Raw genomic sequence first — 21,914 nt, forward strand, 5'->3', positions numbered from 1 at the left:
AAACCGCGACACAGCCAAGAAATGTGCTCGACAAGGTCATAGAGCTGCGAGGAGCAGAAGGCAGTATCGAATCAAGGCAGTTTGGCTCCAGAAGTTCTGCTCTTGGCTGTTTCTCTTTTCTGCCTCTGGAGAGGCTCCGAAATACTAAAGCATCGTCACACTCGACAAATGTTCGCTGAAACACGCACGGATCCCTAAGCTAATACCGGTTCCCCACCCACGCTTCACTGTGGGGTCCCGGAGGCCCATCGAAATCACGGGCCTGAAAGAACCCTTGAGAGATTTTCTAGTCTAGATTGAGTCTAGAGTATCCATTGGCTAATCATCTAGAACCTCAGCTACCTGTGACGAATCGGGACCACCCAACTGAACCAACTTTGAAAGGATTGACGAATACAACATCATTCTATAGTAGGACATCGGTGGGGAGCTCCTCTTGGCCACCTCGATAGAAGTAGAACCAAAAAAAAATCACCTAGGAGCTCAATGAAACACAAAGTAGGTACAGGTACCATTTGTTTAAGGATTTATACCGTATCTGTTTCCCCAAGATGGTTCTAAGTGGCTTATAAAATGTACTAAATAAATTAGATAATTTAATAGATAATAGATAGATAAATAAATTAGATCTTAAAATACATGTAGGCAACCAGGTAGAAGGAGACAGTAAGAGAAGCCAGTTTCTGGACCAAGTTGGCTATGCAGTTGGACATTAATTAGGCTCTTAATTTTACAGAAACAAAAGCATATGGATCTGGAAGGAGTGAAGGGGGAAGGCATTGAGACATCTGCTGAGTTCCTACTACGGCCCGTGGTTCTGATGGCCACTTCCCATGTTATGTCCTTTGTCTTCCCAACAGACCTTTGCACTGGGCGTCATTATTTTCCTATGTGTCCAAGGAAATAGCAGAGCCAGGATTTGAACCAAGTCACTATGATCCCTAAGACGGGGCTTTTTCTCTTGGGTTATATTATTCTCACCCAATAAGGTGACATATAGCATTTGTCTGCAGACTCCTAGTTTTTCTTGGAGAATTTGTTTTAATGGGTCCTTTAGGCAGGGAACCATGGGTAATAACACAGTAACCTGTAAATAGTAGGTGCTCAGTCAGTATTTGTAGAATAACTTGAATAAATAAGTGCATAGATAATAAGATGAAAGATATCTTCTTTAATTTTTGTAAGCTATAGAAATGGTTTTTATGGGTGCTTTTATATTAGCCCCTATTTAAGCACAAAGTCGCATCGTAGCATCCTAATTACCAAGGCATTTAGGTAAAAATCTAAAACTATGTCTTATCTTTTTTCTTTGCTCGTTTAATGTTTTGAAAGAGCAGCGTAGGCCTCCTTCTGTTTACTTCTTCAGCCCCCCAGTTATTCTTCAACCCCGTGCAATGTGCTCTGCCTCTCCTTTGACTAATGTTCAAGGTCAACGATGAGCTTGTTAGTTCTGGTCCCATGGACACTCTTTATTCGCTTTGTTGGTCTCTTAGAGGCATTTTCCATCGGAGACCCCTCCCCCCACCACTGCCTGTCCTTCGCTCGCAGTGTCCACGGCTCCTTTAACGCTCCTTCACCCTCCCCTCTCTGCACCACTGGACAGATGTTGGGGTTCCTCATGGGTCTGTCCTGGGCCACTTTCCGTTCTTGTTCTGCTCGGCACCCTCCTGGACATCTCTGCCACTCTCGTGACTTCGGTGGTCATCTTCGTGTTAAAGACTATGCCATCGGAAAAACCAAAATCAAATATTTTTTTATTTCCAAATACTAAGAAAGATCTTAACCATGACTGTAAGTGGAAAATCAGTGGCTCCTCTTCATAAAGTCAAGGCTAGGGAAAAAAAGCAAAAGCTCTGATGTGTTTCCGAATCTTTTCTTGGTAATTAGTCCTATGTCAGGAGTCACTTCTTTGTATCTTTGAACACCTCTTTGCACTGGTGGTTATTACTTATCTGTTTGACAGAGTTGAAGGAAAGCACAGACATTTAAAGATAAAGTGCTTATAGCCACTCTCAATTGAATATCATTCATAAAGATAAAATGCCTTCTGCAATTTTAATAGAAATCAATGTGAAATAAGATTCAATTTATAAAAACTCAAATTACCGGCAATTTGTAGAGCATGTCTGTTGCGCAAACGCGGGAGTCCACATGAGAAGATGATTGATCATTTGATGGATTATATAACGTGACTCACGTTCTGTCCGACCGAGCGAGAGTATATCACCGATGCAGCTGGATGGATTCATGCTTTAGAGAATGGGTGTTTTCTTCCTTTCGTGCAATCTGTTCCTAGAAGTTCTGTTAGAATAAATATTATCTTCCTGATGCCTGGGAATTTTATTCTTAGCCAAGGATTCAGTGTCAGAAAACCATAGTTGCAGTTAACAACAAGTTAGTCAAGTTGAGATACTACTTTAAGCCAATATGGCTACTTAAAATAATAGAATCATGCTCCAATTCTGCAAAAATGGGCTTCATTTAATTTAGGACTGCAAAAATGAACACTTGCCCCAGCATAAAATATGTAATATTACCTACTGTAGATTTCACCGACCGCAAAGTAATACTCCTTCCAAAGTGAACGTGAGTGAACTGGGCAGCTTCACCCAGGTCAGGTTTCAGAGTTAACCAGGAAATGTGGACAAAATCTCCATTTGCTTTGATCAATTTCTCTGTTGCCGGCAATTTCTAAACAATTCCTTTTGTTACAGCAGTGTTTAATCTTTTTTTTTTTTTTTAAAGATTTTATTTATTTATTTGACAGAGAGAGATTGCAGGTAGGCAGAGAGAGAGGGAGGAGGAAGCAGGCTCCCTGCAGAGCAGATGTGGGGCTCCATCCCAGGACCCTGGGATCATGACCTGGGCCGAAGGCAGAGGTTTTAACCCACTGAGCCACCCAGGTGCCCCAGCAGTGTTTAATCTTTTGATCGTTCTTTTCAAAAATATTTATTAACTGCAAGATAAAATAAGTATGAAGAATGTAGCAAAATCTTTAATGGAGAGGAATCCCCTGAGTTGTTATTCTTCCTGGCTTCTCCCTCCTCCCCCTTACTATACGGATGTACGTGTACACACGTGTGCACACACACACGCACACACACTCCTGCTTGTGCACAGCGCCCGAGAACCTCAGGAGCAGCAATAGGGACAGTAAATGCAGTAGTGGGATGGGAGGGAGTTAGGGGAGGGGGGAAGTCCCTTCTCGGCGCTCAAGTCACAACCTGTCAATGGAGATGTGCACCCCGGACCTGCCTCCTTTCCCTTCCCATGCTACCTTGTAGCATAATCACCCTACACCTGCAGAAATAATCAAATAAGCCATTATGTGCAAGAGAAGGTAAATTATCGGGGTTCCTGGCTGGCTCAGTCGGTTCAGCATCTGACTCTTAGTTTTGGCTCAGGTCATGACCTCAGGGTCCTGAGATTGAGCCGTGGGGCGTACTCATGCTCTGTGCTGAGTCTTTCCCCTCTGCCCTTCCCCCCCCCCACTCGTGTGCTCTCTATCCCAAATAAATACATAAATCTTTTTAAAAAGTGTAGGTCATTGTTAGCAGCTTTGATTCAATGTCACAAAATATTCACCCCTCCCATCTCCTAGACTGTGATTACTATAGATTCTTTCTCCATTCATGAGTTATTTTGCTCTGGACTAATCTCTCATCTATGCTGTTCAGTAGAGATGGCTTCTGTACTGAAAATAAAAGTTGCTTCCTTCCTCTGCACGGGAGCTTTTGCACATGCTTGTGGTGAGTGCACTTTATCCCAGTGTGCCTTTCCGTGGTTGTCACAGTCTGCATGGACTCCAACCCACATGGCTGAGTAGGTAGGAAAGGAGAGGGTTACTGTAAATTTCTGCCGCTCTCCTTCTAGTGGGGCTGCAGAGGTGCCGGCAATCAAAAAGACGTCCCAGCATCAGGGGCAGAGCAGCCTTGCCGCAGAGTCAGGGACAGACGTTCTGCGCCTCTGCCGCGTCCAGTTCGTCCCACCGTATTGCGGAGACCTCATGCGGATTGTCCTTCTTTGAAATAACTTACTTAATGATGTCCTCCAGTTTCAACTATAGCAAATAATTTGTTGAACAAAAAGAAATATTGATATTAAAGGAGAAAAAAATGACTTCCTTTAGCAAACAAAGCCGTGATATTCAAATTTAATTAACCAAGAAGCCCCCAAACCACAGAGCACAGTCACCCAGCATTGACAATTAATTAGCTTTGCATCTGAAAGAGCCACAGGTATTGAGCAAAGAGTTGTGGATTAAAGGCTTTTTTTCCTCTGCCCATGCTGTCCATTTCTAGCTCTCACACCCTGATAGCACTTGGCTGCTTCAGGCATCAAATTATTTCTGGAGTGAGTAACTCCATGTCAGTTTCTCATTTCACGTGATCATAATACCGGAAGAGCGGGAATAAAGCCCCGTTTCTTTTCAAATAAAGACCTCAAAGGTGAACACCACCATGGCTATTCCATTTCTGCTGCCTTTCAGGATAATTCCCTGCCAAACAGCTAAGGAAGATAAATATTAAGGTAAACTCCTGGGGAATGAGTGGTCACCCTGGGCTTTTAAGTGGGCTATCTTGTTTAGGGTAAATCATGCAATTTCTGCCTTGAACATTACATTAGCATATGCATCAAGGATTTAACTAGAAAGTACTGGAGTTAGCATTTACAAGGCAGCATGATGTAATGAAAAGAACATTAGATTCATTGGATTCTTAAAATCGAATTATCTGGAATATGCTTATTCCTGGAAGGAATCTTAATTTTAGTTTAGACGGTCTTTGTACTGCAGAAGATCTATGGGCGTGTACACTTTCGCACACAAACACACACACTGGACAATTCTTTCTCACCAGAGAAATCAGGCCTTCGTATTCCCCGAGGAATGGGCTCTCATTAGCCTGTGATTGTCTTTTTCTGTCTATAGCTGGATGGTCATTACTTGGTTTCATCTACTTCATTCAGTAAGACTAGCCAGTTCTCAATTATTTGTGTTTATGAAATATCTGAGGGATCGTAGTTCACTATGATCATATATATCTGGTTTGAGATGGAGTTTTAAATTTATATTTGCACTTACTCGGGTCTGGTGTCCTAGGTGCTCAGAGTTCTTTTTTTTTTTTTTTTTTTTTTAAGATTTTATTCATTTATCTGAGAGAGAGAGCATGAGCGAGGAGAGGGGCAGAGGGAGAAGCAGACTCCCCACTGAGCAAGGAGCCCAATGCGGGGCTCCATCCCAGGACCCGGGGCCCATGACCCCGATGTAGCAAAGATGTTAGGATTCAAAGCCGACGGCCCAGAAAGAATTCTTGAGACGTCTTTGGTGCAAAAAGGTGGTTTTATTACAGCACGGGACAGGACCCGCTGCCCTGCGGTTGTGAGGAGTGGCTGATTATATAGTTTCAAGTTGGGAGGGCGTTAGGAAAAGCTTAAGTCTCTAAGGAATCTGGAAGCAAGGTTTCCAGGACCTTGAGAGGGCTGGCTATTGTTAAGAAAAGGTCGTTTACTACAGTCTAATAAAACCTTAGTCATGAGACCCTTTAGATGTGTACTGGTGGGTCTTACGCTCTGGGTGAGGGGGTAATTGACAACACGTATCTTGGGGAGCGGGTGGTTAGAGATAAAGGAAATGTCCACAGGAATTTTTATATGTTTAAGTAGACTTAACAGGATCCTGGGGGATCGGGCTAAGATTGCCTTTTGCCCTTAGCAAGGTGTTAACATCGAGGCAGCTGAGTCCCTCGAGGAATGTCACTCTGCCTGTTTCAGGGACTTGTCAGTGGGCTCTGCGTAGCAAGGAAATTTAATTTTTCTTTTGCCTTCGTTTTCCACATCAACCTGAGAGGAAGGCAGATGCCACCCAGGTGCCCCCACAGTTCCTTTAATTTATGTATGACTGGGCCCCATGTACAAACGTATGGCTCAGGAAGAGGTTACATCATGTAGTTTCCTGGGTACTAAGCTGGCTTGGCCTGGACAGATCAGGCCAGAGATGAAGCTCTGCGGACAGGAAGCCCCTGGTCAGAAGGGAACCACTAGAAGGTCTGCTAGCACAGGGACAAGTGTGTAAGGACCCAAGTGCAAATGGGGGGAAAGCCCAGGGCCATGAACCCGGGCTGGAACAGAAGTCCAGCTAGCCAAGTAGAAGCCAGGAGGCAGGAGACTGGGAAGCTGGGTTAGGAGTCTGGGAAGACCAAGACCCTAGCCCCAGTGCACAGCCCCTGGCCCCATGTCAGGCTTCAGGCAAGGCTGTGTCCTGCGGGAATGAGGCAGTGTGCCCACACCGGGCCCGTGTCTTACCTGCCACTGTCCAGATGCATTTCAAGGAGAACGCCCCGGGCGCTCCTCCAGACCGCGGGGCTCCTTAGGTCTTTCTCCTCCCTGAGAAAGCTCTTCCTGGTGTGTATCGTGGGTCAGGAGGCTGCAGCCCTCCCCCCACCCCGCAGAGAGCAGGGAGTACAGGAAGTGTCGCTTTGTAGGTGTGTATAGAGAGCAATAAGGCTACGCAGGTAATGAAGAAACTAACAGCTCTGGAGTCAAGTTCGGGGGTATGTCCCCTGGCATCCAAGGCAGTGGACGAGTTGGCAGTGGGCTCCTTTAGACCTGTTAGGCAGGAGTAGAGGTAAGTTCAGGGTTATTCCATCTTCCAAGGTTCTTAAGAGTAGCGTGCGTGCACTTTCTTGAGATAGGACTGATCGCACACGTTTGAAGCAAGACGCATCTTCCCAGAGGTCCCTCCATCTCAGAAACAGAGCTTCCTGGTCCCGCGTGAGCATTTCCCTCCAGGTCCTGCCCTGGCGTTGGTCATCTGGGCAGGATTGGGGACGGGCACGAGGTTTGCAGGATGTGTAGAGATAGGAAAGGGAATAAAGAAGGCCACATGTCTCCAAGGCTGCCCGTAGAAGGTGGCACCAAGTCGTCCAGTTCTGGACAAGTTCATTGGAGCAGAGGTCCCCCACCTTCTCTTCAGCCCGGGGACCCCGCCTCCTGCAGATGGCTCCCCGCTCCATCAGTGATCCCCTGGACGGAATATCCAAGGAAGCCAAGAAGACCAACCTGTGACAATGTCCAGAGTCTTGCTTCCAGACAGGCGGAAGTGAGCCAGGCTCGGTGAACGGTGGGTTATAAGCAGCAGCTGCATTTTATTTTTTTAAACATCTTTATTTGGGGCTAGGCAAGCATCTCTCTTTTCATAACAAGGACCTTGGCTCGGCAAACACTCTCATAGGTACCCAGCTTTACGCAAAGAAGGTTTTACTTGGAATCGCTTTTGCAAAAACCGTAGCTTACGAACACGTTCTTTCTGCTCCCATTATTTTTGACATGAGCCGTATTTTTTCATTTATTCATAATCTTCTCCCTCTGACCATGAAAAATATCCAGACACGAATGGATTTGCGATATCGACCGACGACATGGTTTTCAGATACTGCTCTTTTGCATGTGTGGTGCCCCCGGGTGTGGGTGAATGGTGTGCCGCTCAGATAACACTGTTTGGGAGAAGCTTCCAGATCTAGCCTGCTGGTGAGACTCTTTAACTGGGTGGCAGGGACCCCCGCCGCATGTCTGCAGGCTCCTTCACGCTTCTGTTTATCTCCGCTGCCACGGAGCCAGAAGAAAGTTATCGGTCGTGCTGGGTTATGTGGATTCTTCTCCTGTATCCATTTTCGCAGTGGACTCTTGGACACAGAGCGGCTGCTGGGTGACTCACAGATGACTTTCGTGATATCCACAGCCCATTGATTGCATAGTCGTTCTGTGTATAGCTGCCATCCGGTAAACACCGATGGACTGATTGAGTTTCCCAAGCATTCACATGCATTCTAAGCAGCTTTCAGCATCCTGCGGGTGTCTTTAGAGGGAGGGGCACGAGGTAGTGGTGGATGGTACACACGGATGTCTGTTGTTATTGTCATGCAAGGGCTCACTCTGGGTTGGGACTATAGGGACAGAGAAGCCATTTTCGTCTAATTTGCCATTCACGTCCTAATTCTGGGCATGACCTGACTCACTCAGTGGAGACATTCTTCCCCTGTGCTATGAAGGTACGTTGCTAGGCAACCAGATCAGTAATTGGTAAATGCTTATATATGATTTGATTTGAGTTCCACACAAAAATATATAACTGCTTTTTTTGTGGAGCAGTGGTTTCATTATTAAGCAAACGATTATCATCTGTTTTTTGTTTTTTTTTTTTTGCCCAAATAAAATAAGATAACTGCTTTCATTTATCAAGTTGGGTAATAACATGACGTTGTGGACCAACCTGGGCCCCAGATGAGCGAAAGCTTGAATCCTGATCTCAAGTGTGAGAATCACTAGTCCCACGATGGTGGAGAAAATCTGGTAACTTCTGAGCCTTCATTTTTTTTTTTTTTTTTTCCGAACATGTCACTTGCGGGTACAGATCCCTTTCCAACTTCTTACCCCAGATCGCTGCGTGAAGATGGGTGTGACCGTGGGTGGAAAATGCTTTAGAAAGAGTTAAGACCATCCAAGGTCTGAGTGTTATCTAAAACTTCAGGCTCCTTGAGCACGGGGCTTTTTGTGTCGTAACCTCCAAGGCTGGATGGATCCGGCAGCTCCAAGCAGCGTCCACACTGTCCCCTCAACAAGGCACAAAGCTCTGGGGCGGGTGGCAGGTGCGGAAGAAAGGACGCGTGTGGTATTGACCTTCAGGGAGCTGGACGCAGCGCTAGAAACACTGACAGAGAAGCACTGCCCCCACCGCAGAGCAGCATCTCATTAGGGGTTGGAACCTCAGATAGATTCTCTTAAGACCAATGGCTGTAAGACTTCAAGGACACAGGTGAGGCCCCCCAAAGGCTGAAGGAGTCGATGACGGCAACTTACAGGAGCCCCTGAAGAATGGGCAGATTTTTAAGAGAAGAATCTGGGTGACTTCATAGAAATGATCACTGTGGGTGAGCGCTGTGCGTTAAACTCTAGATGTCAGTTCGTTTCCGAACTCTGATCGCGATGGGCTGCACTGTTCCGGGCTGCACTGTTCCGTGCAACGTGGTGCTGAGATTAATGGTCAGCTGTTGTTTTACTCCTGATGGTAAACATTTTATTTGAAGTCATGTCCTGAATTATCTTCCCGCACTAATGAAATGGATCATTTACATAAAAATCAGGAAAACCCCAAGACCCCGTGTGCTTTTCAGCCTCAGGAGACATGGAAATGACCTCGGTGACAGCCAATTACAGCCTGGAAAGGTGAAGGAGAAATGCTCTTCTTCCCTGCTGGGGAGTCTCCGACCCACACATCATACTTCAAGGCCGGGCCCCAGTGCTTTCCAGCCGGCGTGGTTTCCAAACGATGCGTGACTGGTGTTTTGTTGCTGTTGTTTCTGGTTTTTTATGCGCACATGGACATCCTACTTGTTTCCAGAAGCTTTGCCTCAGACCACTGGTTCTTGTCATGTATCCTCTCTATTTCTAATCGGCTTTATTTTCTTCGACCCCCCCGCGTCACTGACCCTGCAGATTTCTGAGGAGCTGCTGTGGTCTGTCATGTCATTGCTTATTATCAGGCCGTCTTAATCCTCCAGGCATTGAAATATTTTCTAGTGGCACAGAAGCCCTCGCAGCCCAGGGCAGCCCCGGCCACGGTCACGTTAGATGAGAGTGGGGTGTCTTTTACAAGCTGACAGTGGACGTCCGATCCCTGTCGTCCCCTCCTGGGTCAGGACCCTTTCTGTGCGGCAGATGGGGCAGTGTGGAGGCCTCCCTCACCTCCCCTCCGATTTAGTACAGCTTGAATGACCTCTTAATTTATATAAACCATTTACCCACCTCTCTGAGCATCCCGCACTTGGACACCCCCCCGGGATGAGAAGAAATGATCTCTTTGGGGCGCCTGGGCGGCTCAGTCGGTGAAGTGTCCAGATCTTGATCTCCACTCGGGTCTTGATCTCAGGGTCATGAGTTTGAGCCCCCACACTGGGCTCTGCGCTGGGAATGGAGCCTACTTTAAAAAAAAAAAAAAAAAAAAGGAAATGCTCTCAGAATGTGGTTGGCAAAACACAGTATGTCAATTCCAAAAAGGATAGTGAATCCTTAAAAAAATGGCTATGTTGCCTGATACTCCTGCCCATTCCCTAAAGAAAGTTCTATTCCTCATGAAGCTAATAATAATTCTCCATGTATTGTTAAGTCAGCATTTTAGTAATCTCTGCACACTAAGGGTGGCAGACCCCAATTTAATTCTCATGAGATACACTTGTCATGAGGTGCTTTCCATTTAAGCTCCCACAATTCTGAAAATTCCAGGTCAAATGGTCTGTCCCACAAATGCAAAAAAAATTTTTTTAAAAAAAGGATCCTCATAAAGTCCCCCTCTGATCTATATAACTGAGACCTAAGATTTTCCCCCAACTAACCCAATTACATTTAACCAGGTACTATTTACCTCTTTTTTTTTTTTTTTAAAGATCTGGGTAGATCTGGCCAATGAAAAGAAGTGAGCATCCCATAGGAAGGTGACTTCAATTCCAACCTGATTCCTAGAATCAGAGAGCATCCCACAGTGTGTTAGGGTAGCTGTCTCCTGGTGGGATGACAAGGCTGGGGAGAGGAAGGGCCAGAACCCAGTCGGAAAAACTGAGCCCATCAGTTTAAATTCTTGCCAAATTCCCAGCCTCATAAGGCTTAGCGTGGCACCAATTTCCTTATACGCATTCAGTAACTATGAATTTCATCCTGTTAGAGAGACGATCTGTTTTCTTGAAATAAGGCACAGAGACGTAAATGAAGCTTATGGATATTTAGAGATGTGTGCTGGGATGCATAGCTTGAAGTCACCAAGGATAGTATCTGTGATAAGAATGAGACAAGTAGGGGCGCCTGGGTGGCTCAGTCGTTAAGCGTCTGCCTTTGGCTCAGGTCATGATCCCAGAGTCCTGGGATCGAGCCCCCCATCGAGCCCCCCATCGGGCTCCCTGCTCAGCGGGGAGTCTGCTTCTCCCTCTCCCACTCCCCTGCTTCTCTTTCTTCTCTCGCTGTCTCTCTCTCTCTGTCAAAAAAAAAAAAAAAAAGAATAAAATCTTAAGAAAAAAAGAATGAGACAAGTAAATATAGCTTATAGTAGTGTTTTAGGGCTTTTTGGTTGTTTGAAATCTTCTAAGACGACCGCTAAGTTGTTTTTTTCCCTATGAAGAAAGAATTTATTAGAAGGCATTAATTACACATCTAGCCAAAATGTCTTTACCTGTTGAATTCTTTCAATTCTTTCATGACTCTGTCTCCTTTGTGTCACCAAGTAATACAATTATTCATGAGAGATTCCTAGACCCCAACCTTCCTCTCTCTGCCCGTCACTGAAGTGCTATATAATAAAAGCAGAAGCTGCTGACTTCCAAGAAGCTGGAACATACAAGACCGATCAGATCAAACAGCTGGCTCTAATACTGTCGAAATTAAAGTAAAATGTTCTCATAGAACATAAAGCTATAAAACATGGCTCTTATTAATTTTTCCAATTCGGGAATTCTCTTGAGTACACTTATTTCCTATACATGTTTTAGAAAGAAAGTAATTTTTAACTGTATTCTCAAAATAATTCCCTTCATTACTATTTTTCTGCATTGAAGCCAGTAGAGGCTTCCCTAAATGGAATTTAGTGATTCCAGGAATCATTTCAGAAACTCTGCCTTGGAAGAGATTTTGGGAATCATCTGATTCTCCCAACACATGCCTCGTTCCCCCTAATATTCCCTAGAAGTGGTTTTCTAGCTCCTCCTTGGGCATTTCCAGTGACAGAAAACTCACTATTTTATGAAACAGACCCATGACTAATGTGTTACTCTAGTTTCTAGAAAGATAAGCCTTAGACTTGTAAACCCGTGTGTGTTTCTGTCCCACCTGCCTGTTTTGCTCCCTAGAGAGACAGGGTTGCACAACATGGGGCGGGCAGACCCACCTTTAGTCTCCTCTTGTCTTCCTACAATCCTACAAAATGCCATCTATTAAGAAATTCCTTTGTCCCGAACCCCTAACACACAGTCTTATTTCATTTTCCTAGAAAGTCTACCATTTTTGTTTGACTTGACTACACAGAAACTGAGTGTGATCATCGTGCTGATGACGGTGACGATGGTCATGTTTTCGCACGCCAACCAATCGCCAGGTGCTATGCACACCCTTCACATACACTATAAACAGTCGGGATTGAAGTGATTTGCCCGTTATCTACCCAGTGTCTGAAGAAGCTGGATGTTCAGATTCAGGTCAGATGCTAAAGGACTCCGGAGTTCATTCTTGAAAGCCCTGTTTCTTTGTGAAATGGAAGGATCATTGTCTTCCTCTGCGGGTTGTCTGAGACCGAATAAGATGGCTTGTGAGGCTTGAAAAATTCTTCCTGCTACATGTCAGTTACTCATTTTTTAAAAGATTTTATTTATTTGTGAAAAAGAGCGAGAACACATGCACTCGAGAGGGGGTAGGGGCTGAGGGACAAGCAGACTCCGTGCTGATCGTGGAGCCCAATGTGGGGCTCGATCCCACAACCCAGGGATCATGATTGAGCTGAAATCAAGACACAGATGCTGAACCGACTGAGCCACCCAGGCGCCCCTATTCATTTTTTTTTCTTTTTTTTCTTTTTTCAAAGACCGTTTTTTTAGAAGACTTTTCCTTCCCTTTTCTCCTGGTTTCTATTCTCTGGGCTAAATAGCCCCAGATCCTTCAGTCTTCATTCATTCATTCATTCATTCAGCATATCCTTGTGCTCCTTTGGCCCCATTGGGATTTACATTCTAGAGAGGAAACGGACAATAAACAACACAAATGATGACTAAGTAAGTCACCTGCTGTGTTAGAAGACAGGAAGTGCCACGCAGGGGATGGGTGGGTGAGGCCGGCGGGGTAAGAGGAACGAGGAGATTGGGGGCGGGTGCTGGTGGTTCATGTACTATGGCTGTGTAACCAGTTACCCCAAAACTTCATGGCTTAAGTCAACAACGATCACTTATCATCTCTCATGGTCTCTGGAGTTCAGAAATTTGGGACAAGGCATAGTGGGGTGGCTTATCTAGGCTCACAGTGCCTTGGGCCTCAGCCAGAAGACTCAAAGTATGGCCACTGCCATCATCTGAAGGCTCATGTACTCAGATGTCTGGTGGTTGATTCTTGCTGTCGACTGGATGCCTCTGCTTTTCTCTGTGTGGCCTTTTCCACGTGACACAGGCTTCCTCACAAGGCAGAGGTCAGGTTCAAAGATAGAGCTGGTAGAAGCCATATTTTCTGTTCTGACCCAACCTTGGAGGTCATGCAACATCATTCCCACCACATTTTGTTGGTCAAGGCAATTTTGAAGTTCCAATGGCATTTGAAGAGAAGGAAAGTAGACCGTGCCTGTTGATGGAGACACATCAATGTCACGTCCTGGGAAGAGAATGTGGAATGGGAGACATGTGGGTGCAGCCATCTTTGGAAAGTGCAGCCTGACGTGGTGGGCAGGGTGGGTTCCCTGATGTGGTAACACGTGAAGAAAGATTTGAAGGAGGTAGAGGAGCGAGCCATGTGCCTACCTCTACCTGGGCCAGAGTGTTCCAGGCTAAGGCAGGAGTCTGTGCAAAGGCCCTGCAGTGGGAGTGAACCAGGAGCATTTGGAGGCTAGTATGGCTCGATGAGAGTAGCTGAAGACCAAGAATAGTAGGAAGGGTGGTCTGAGGTAAGAGGGACGGTACATGGAAGGCTTTCTAGTCCACTGTAATTACTTCGGCTTTTCTATGAGATGAGAAGCAAAATGGAGGAGTTGGGTTTTCTGAGCAGTTGTGTTTTAAATGAACCACTCTGACAACCGTGTGGAAAACAGCCTGGGCAGTGAGGTTGCAGGCTGGGGAAGGACAACAGAGGAAGGACGAGTTAGGAGACTCTTCTAGAAACCCAGGCAAGAGGGGTTAGTGGCTCAGACAGAGACAGTGGCGGTCAAGGCAGTGGCCACAGGCGGCGGATCGTGGATGCATTCTGGAGTTACAGCCCAGACAGTTTCCTGATGGATCGGCTGCATGGTGTGAGAGAGAGAGGAGTCAGACATGCTGGGGCCATTGCATGGACGGGACTGTCATTTTCTAGAAGAGGGGAAGCCAAGGAAACAGTTTTTCAGGAAAAGATCAAGAATTTAGTGTCTAAGCCCGAGACCTTGATTAGATATCCAAATAGAATTGGGGAGGGGGTAGCTGGATAACTAAATACAGATTTCTGGAGAGAGGTCTAAGCTGGAAATAAAAATTTAGGGGTCCTGGGCATTGCGATGTTATTTAAATGGTGTTCCTGGGAGATAACAGCCAGAGACAGAGGGTAGACATGGAGGAGCCCTGAGGCATCCCGCCTCTGAGGAGTGAGGGGAAAGGGAAGAAACCAGCTGGGAACACCAGAAAGGCATGGCCAGGAATGTCCTGGAAGCATTCACAAAAGCGAAGGATATAATCACTGCTTTGATGGGTCAGGAGAGAGGGGTCTGAGAACCACACCACTGAGCTATGGCGCAAGTCATCAGCAGCCAGACAAGAGCCCTTCTGGAGCAGCTGGGGGTTGGATCCCCCCCGCCCCACCATGGAATGTGCTCAGAGGCAGGGGGAGGAGAGGAACCAGAGAAAACAAGGATAGACAGGTCTTGCCCTGAGTTTTGGGCAAAGATGAGCAAGGAAACAGAACGGGAGCCAACCAGGGAAGACGAACCAAGAAGAGGTGTTTTTCCTTTAAGACAGGAGAAACAGGGGCACCTGGGTGGCTCAGTGGGTTAATCCTCTGCCTTTGGCTCAGGTCATGATCTCAGGGTCCTGGGATCGAGCCCCACATCAGGCTCTCTGCTCGGCAGGGGGCCTGCTTCCTCCTTCTCTGCCTGCCTCTCTGCCTGTGTCTGCCTACTTGTGATCTCTGTCTGTCAAATAAATAAATAAAATCTTTAAAAAAAAAAAAAAAGACAGGAGAAACAACAGCACGCTTGTATGCTGTTGGGAATGATCCAGTATCTTCCAGAATGAAAATCTGGCCTTGCAAGAGAGAGAGAGAGAGAGAAGGGACCCTGGGATGATGTCCTTGGGAGGGCCCTGCATATGATTTGACTCCCAGGACCCTCACTCTCCTCCACGCCGAGTGGGGTGTGGGTGGGCATGGGTGCTAGGAAGGAGGCTGGAAGGAATCCAGGAGTGAGTATATCAGAGTTGCTGCAATAACGTGGCCTCGTGGCCACCTGCTTTGATTTCCCCCCACCCCCCACCCCCCACCACCGCTCACTATAACAAGGATATGGTCTAAGTGTCGCAGAACGTTCGTATTGTAGGAGAGACGGTGTAAACTCCCAGCACTATAAGCAATGCCGGCAACCTCTCTCCTTCCCCATCTGCCCGCTCTGTGCCACCTTTGTTGGCTCCGACCTTCACCCCCGGCGCTTGCCCTTGAATTGCATTTTTTTCTTAAAGATGTTATTTTGGGGGACAGAGCACAAGGAGGGGAAGAGGGGCAAAGGGAGAGAAAAGCAGGCTCCCCGCTGAGCAGAGAGCCCGATGTGGGGCTCCGTCCCAGGACCCTAAGCTTGTGACCTGAGCCGAAGGCAGACGCTTCACCGAATAAGCCCCCGAGGCCCCCCTCATCAATGCATTTTGTATCAAAAGACACCCCGTCCCCCGCACAAATTCCCATTTTCCACACAAGCAGCCCATAGTCTCAGCACTGTATGTCTGGGCTGGACTGTGTTCTGTTTGGTGTTATGTTTCCAAAACCAGGTTGATTTATGTTTCCCCGTGGCCCTGGGCCGTGTGTTTTTCTTCCACAACCACACACAGAGTGAGCCTTGACGGGTCCTTCACCAGGGTGGTTGGGATTTTACAAGGTGTTCAAATTTCTAAATAACTCGTAAGGCCTCTCACACCGGAGTTCATACCAGAGAAGCTGTGGGATCATTAGCCTCGTCGGCGCTGTTGTTCCCCCAAAGACGGACCAGCTGCACCCACGCGTATGGCTGAGTGCGGCTCGCAAACCAAGCTTTAGAAATCGCGACTGCAGATTGCAGCACAGTCGTATGGCTTTTTTCCCTCTCTGTATAGAAGTGATTCGGTGGCTCATGAGGTTTGCTGGGCGGTACTGAGGGGCCACTGCCGAGCCCTCGGAGGACAAACAGGGAACTATCAAGCCTCAGGAAGAACCAGAGGTTCTTTAAGAGAAAGAGGATAGAGAGTAAGCCTGGCACATCTGACTATCTGATTGGACACAGGATCCTACTCGCCCCTCATTGTCCCTCTTCTGCATTCTTTCCTTCCAGAGCGGCCCAGAAGCTAAACCTGTCTTCTAAAAAGAAGAAACATCGACCTTCCCTCTCGTCTGTGGCCGAGCCTCCCCTCTTCGCCACCAGCTTCAGCGGCATTCTGCAGACCTGCCCGCCCCCGGCCCCTCCCTGCCTGCTGCGGGCCGTCAACAAGGTGAAGGACACGCCGGGCCTGGGCAAGGTAGGTGCTGGGCGGGTGGGTCGCGCCGCTGGGGGTATAAGGGCGCAGAGCCCGGCTGGGCGGCTGACCCCGGAGGGTGACGGGGAGAACAGGAGACGGATTTAAATTCACTTGGGAGGACCGTAAACTTTGCTTTGGTTACGTGCACTGCGTTGCCAGTGAAGACCTTCCGGTTACTGGGGTCCGATCGGACGCGGGCAGGAAAAAAGCTGCTGTGCGGTGTTGGACGCGACTGTAACCATTTAAAAAAAAGGCAAAAAAAAGACCGCAGCAGGGGCAGGAGCCCCAGGGAAAACACAAATCCTAGAAAAGGAGGCCCACCCGCCAGCCGAGGCTATTAGGAGATGGGGCTTAGCTGGGTTTGGGGTCACTTTGTTTTCTGGCGTCACCCCCAAATGCTCCGCGTGACGTCACTGTCACTATTGCTCTCTGGCTGGGACATCAGCGGAGACTTCTAAAGATAGTTGACTCCAGAAAGGTGGCCGTTGTGCCTTTTCTCCTTTCCGTCGCGTGTAGGATGGGGCACATCCTTGCCGGAGCCTCGCCTACCTCAAGTCATTCGCCTGCCCTTCTTTCTGGAAGGTCGCAGGTCTGGCTGAACACGATGAGGACCCAGCTCTTACTGTGGCCCTCTCCCCTTGACCCAGACTCCGCTGGTCAGGTTCATGGTCTTCCCATAACTCGGAGTCCTTCTGGAGCTTGGGGCTCTCTGCCCCTTCCCTGGGCCCCTTCTTCTCCTCCCTGTCTCTCTGCCTTCTCCCGTGCTCTCCCCACCACCCCCACCGCCCCAGTTTCACCGCCCTCTTGGGAAAGTATCAACTTGCTATGTTACTCTTCCCAATGGCGTTTCAACTTCGAGATGATGTTGAATAGAGCAATGCTTACTCCAGTGGAGTAAGCATCCAGTTCTGGAATGTTCCACGGCATGGGGCAGGGTAGACAGCTGTCCGCTGATGGTTTTCCCAGCCCAGAAGCAGAGTAGGGAATAAAGCTGTCCTAGTCTCACCAGCCAGGACAGAGATGGTGAAAACCTTACAAATCAGGATCCCTCTCTAGGGAAGGGCTCACAGGGGAAGCCACTGAGGGAGAGCAGGGACACCTCAATGGGGCAGTTTGGGGTGGTTGACAAGCCACCTTCTGGGGACGGTGGGCACAAATAAACACAGGGCGTTCAAATCTTTATTTTTCTTTGTAACTGTGTTAAGATACCTATAAGGGGACATTTACCATGTGAGTCATTTAAATGGATGTGGGGTTTTGTTTTGCTAAGGAGTTTGGAACTCTAATGCTGGAGTGGAACTGCCCTGGGCAAAATGGACTTAGCTCTGTAGGCTTCTTCTGGGACAAGGGGACCAGGCAACCAAGGGACTGAACCAACAGAGTGTCACCAGCCAAGAAGATGACCCAGCGCTTGCATCAAAATTGTTTGGAGGGCATTGCTCAGCTAGAAGCGGACTAGATAGTATCCTACACACATAAGCAGGATTATAAATAAGATAAGTAGGTATGAGACCAGGGACAACCACAATTAAGATTATTATCATTAGTAAATGAAAGCTTGCAAATACTCTTATTTTTTTAATGGAAGAGACCCTCTGTCTCACGCGTTTGCTATCCTATATGCTTCTTCCAGTGCGAGAAAAAGGGGTGACGGGCGGTCCTCTGACCAGGAATGGCAGGAGGTCCTGAGTGTGTCTGAGGTGGTGTGTCACGGACTGGGCCATCAGACTGGGTGTCCCAGAAGGTGACCGTGCTGGGGAGCCTGGAGCTGCTGTGGGGGCACCCAGCCGCCTGACCTTGAGCAGGAAAGCACCCCTGCTTTCCCACCCCTGCTGCTTCACCGTAAGGAACTGCTAGTCCTTCCCCTCACGGAGGGACTCACTCCCATCAATGGAGCTCTGTTACAGAACTTCAGTATTAACAGCTCTAAGAAATACGGTGGATTTGACTATGGAGTGGGTGCCCTGTAGGAATCCTGAGGCTGGAAGTAGGGAAGCCTGATGGAATTGCCAGAAGCAAGCCCAGCTCAGCCCTGCCCTCTTGTGCCTCAGCCGCCCCAGGTCTTCCTCCGGAGACCCGGGAGGTTCTCACTGGTGCAGAAGAGGCCGATGGGTTTATTTAGCTCAAACCCTCTCCTTTCATGAACAAAGTAACTGAAGCCCCCCCAGAGGGTAAGAGGTCGTCTGGTGCCCCCTGAGTCAGGAGCATTAAAGCCGTTTTATTTTCTAGGTCTCACTAGGCTGCCACGAGATATACATGAGTTTTAAAATTTGCCTTACCTTGTCTCCAAGAATGTGTGGGGGTCACGGTGGTAGCAAAGGACGCTGGGAGAGAAAGGCCCCGGGGGAGCCCCGAAGAGCCGACGCACAGTGAGATCGGAGGTGCTCCATCGCGTCCCCTGCCGGTGCCAGCAGCTCCCCAGACCGTCCATCACCCAGCATCCGGGCGGCCACTGAGCACCAGTTGAGGCCAGAGCTCTTCCGGATGCCATGGCGATGGAAGACTTTACAAGTAACTTCAGTGTACTTGAAGCTCAAGTTCAGCAAACACAGGAAACACCCCAACCTCATCAGCATCTGGGGCTCTCCTGGGCACACTGATATTATTCCATGGGCACCTGTTATGTGTCAGGCACAGCCCCAAGCTGGGCACTAGGCTTGCAGTCACCGGCACACAAGGCAGAATGCCAGTCCTCACAGCACTTAGAACCTTGTGCATTACTCCAGTCAGTCTTAGGAATCTCACCAGTAGGGTGAGAATCTCACCAGTAGGGCAGCCCCATCAGTTAAGCGTCGGACTCCTCATTTCAGCTCAACTCAACCATCTCAGGGTGGAGAGATGGAGCCCTGCTTCGGGCTGCGCATTGGGTTCCGTGCTGGGCGTGGAACCTGCTTAAGATTCTCTTTCTCCCTCTGCCTTTCCCTCCCTGCTCACGCACGTGTGCTCATGCACACGCTCAATCTCTTAAAAAAACTCTTTAAATGAAATCTCACCAATTTGGACCAAAATGAAGGACAATCTGATTTAAGGAAAAGTTGGAATTACTTCCAAGTAATATAAACAAAACTATACTAAGTGGTGTTGTAGAGACATTCTTAATGAATAGATAAAAATGATTAGTGGATGAAAGCAGCTTAGTCCCTGCTTGTATTTCATTGGTTTGGCTTATATGTAAATGATACCTCTAATCTGTTTGAAAATGGCTCCTTCTCCTAAGTCAGTAAACGCTCCTTGTGAAATTTATTTGCACAATTAATTAACATCCATGATTAAGATTCATTTGTTAGTTGTCACAGCTTAGTGTCAGAGCTCTTTGTCTTGGATTACAAGCTTCTAGAGCAAATCACGTTATCTGTTTAACTCCCGGAGTGTGAGGTTCTGCCGTCGTGCCTCCCATGGGCGGCACTTTTGAAGACGAAACTGGTAATGGTGACAGTCATGTCCCCCCATACATTGGGTAATTCTCCTCTTGTCAGGAGAATACCCAAAGGGAAATCCATGAAGCATGAAGGTGCAGAGGAGCCTTCTTTTTCCTTTAGAATTTCTGGGAATGCCTCCAAAGCACGCCATGAGACCTCAGCCCGTTGACCCCCCAGTCGTGTTTTGGGAATATAAGAAAACTCTAATAGGTGAGCGTTAGCAGCAAGAGAATAGATCCAAAGAATATGGAAAGACCCCACAAATTTGGATGGCGTGATCATGAGGAAACATGATGGAAAATTAAGCTGGGGCAGGATGGGGAGGGCTTGTCATTCTTGAGTCACTCAGCGATCATCTGGAGAGGCCCTGAGTCCCAGAAGGGCACAGGACAGCGGAGCTGGTTGGCTGCTCTGGGCACATCCTTGTAAAGGAAGAGGGGAGGGGCGTCCTGATCTCCATGAACTCGAGGCTCCTGCGACAATGTTTGCCTGGCTTGTAGCCTCAGCCCCTGCTCCTGTGCCAGCCATGCTGTTCCCTGCTCCTGGGGATCTGTCCCCCTCACCATCCACCCGCACCCATCTCTGCATTTCTCCGGGGCTTCCTCGAGATGTCTCCTCTTCAGGCCGTGCAGCCGAGAGGCAGGCGACTTGGTGGGGTCCTCGGAGCTGTGATTTAGAAACAGACTTGCTTGTCTCCTGTGCAGTCGAGGCTGGGGCTGTTTGCTCACTCTTCTCAGTCCTTGATTTTAACCCGTCTGTATTGTGTTCATCACTATTTGTCAAACCCAGTAGCAGCGTATTTTGACCTGCATTGAAAGGTATGGTCTCTAAATTCTCTCTCTCTCTCTCACTCTCTCTCTCTCACACACACATACACACACACACACACACACACACAGACACGTCCGGTGTCACCACCAGCTCCTACATTGTCTACATTAAGCTTCATTCTAAACTGTCTCTTGTTTGATGTGGAAGCTCCTAGTGTAGAAAAAAAAACGATTAAAAAAAAGCACGTGAGCTTCTTAGTGAAGACTGTGTCTTTTACAGATTTATAAGCCTTTTTACGGTCAAAGCCTTCCGATTAGAGGCACACCTCAGAGATGTCGTTCGGTAGCAGAGCATTACAGTAAAAGCAAAGATCACAGTGAAGTTGGCCAAATGAATTTTTTGGTTTCTCAGCGCATATAAAAATTATGTTTATACGATACTGTGATCTGTCAGGTGTGTAGTAGTGTTTGTCTTAAAAAAGCTTTAATTCCTTAATTAAAACTACTTTACTGTTAAAACATGCTACCCATCTGAGCTTTCAGGGAGTCGTAATCTTTTTGCTGCTAGAGGGTCTCTCGTCCACGTTGGTGGCTGCTGACGGGTCGGGGTGGTGGGCGCTGAAGGTTGGGGTGGCCCTGGCGATTTCATAAAATAAGACAAAAGTGAAGTTTGGCTCATTAATGGACGCTGCCTTTCATGAGGGATTTCTCTGGGGCATGCGATGCTGTGGGATAGCGTTGGACCCGTGGGAGAAATTCTCCCAGAGCTGAAGTCAGTCCTCTCAAACCCTGCTGCTGTCTTATCAACTTAGTTTATGGGATATTCCGAACCTTGGTTGTCGTTTCAACGGTCTTCACGGCATCTCCAGCAGAAGTACATTCCATCGACGAAACCACTTTCCTTGCACCTCCATGAGAAGCCGCTTCATCCGTTCGGTTCCATCGTGAGGTTGCAGCCCGTCCGTCCCGTCCTCGGGCTCCGCTCCTGATGCTCGTTCTCCTGCTCTTTCCTCCCCTTCTGCAGTGACTTCCTTCCCTGAAGTCTTGAACCCCTCAGAGTCCTCCCTGAGGGTTGCAGTCAACTGCCTCCAAACCGCTGTGAATGTTGATATTTTGACGACTTCCCATGAATCACGGGTGTTCATAATGGCATCTAGAGTAGATGAAACAGAAAGGTGAATCCTTTCCAGAAGGTTTTTGATTTACGTTGCCCAGATCTGTCAGAGGAATCACGCTCTGTGGCAGCTGTAGCCAAATGAAATGTAGTTCTT

General features: G+C 47.7%; 1 protein-coding gene across 1 annotated transcript in view; it reads left to right on the top strand.

The window, feature by feature from the left end:
• The window catches only part of KIF26B (kinesin family member 26B), a 409,198-nt gene that overhangs the window by 271,425 nt on the left and 115,859 nt on the right, over positions 1-21,914 (top strand). Inside the window, exon 5 of the mRNA XM_045084746.1 lies at positions 16,271-16,454. Within this exon, the coding sequence (XP_044940681.1) occupies positions 16,271-16,454 (184 nt within the window). The remainder of the gene's footprint in view (positions 1-16,270; positions 16,455-21,914) is intronic.

Source organism: Mustela putorius, unplaced genomic scaffold, assembly GCF_011764305.1.
Source record: "Mustela putorius furo isolate JIRA1106 unplaced genomic scaffold, ASM1176430v1.1 tig00000785_pilon_pilon_pilon, whole genome shotgun sequence".
NCBI classification, from domain to species: Eukaryota; Metazoa; Chordata; class Mammalia; order Carnivora; family Mustelidae; genus Mustela; species Mustela putorius.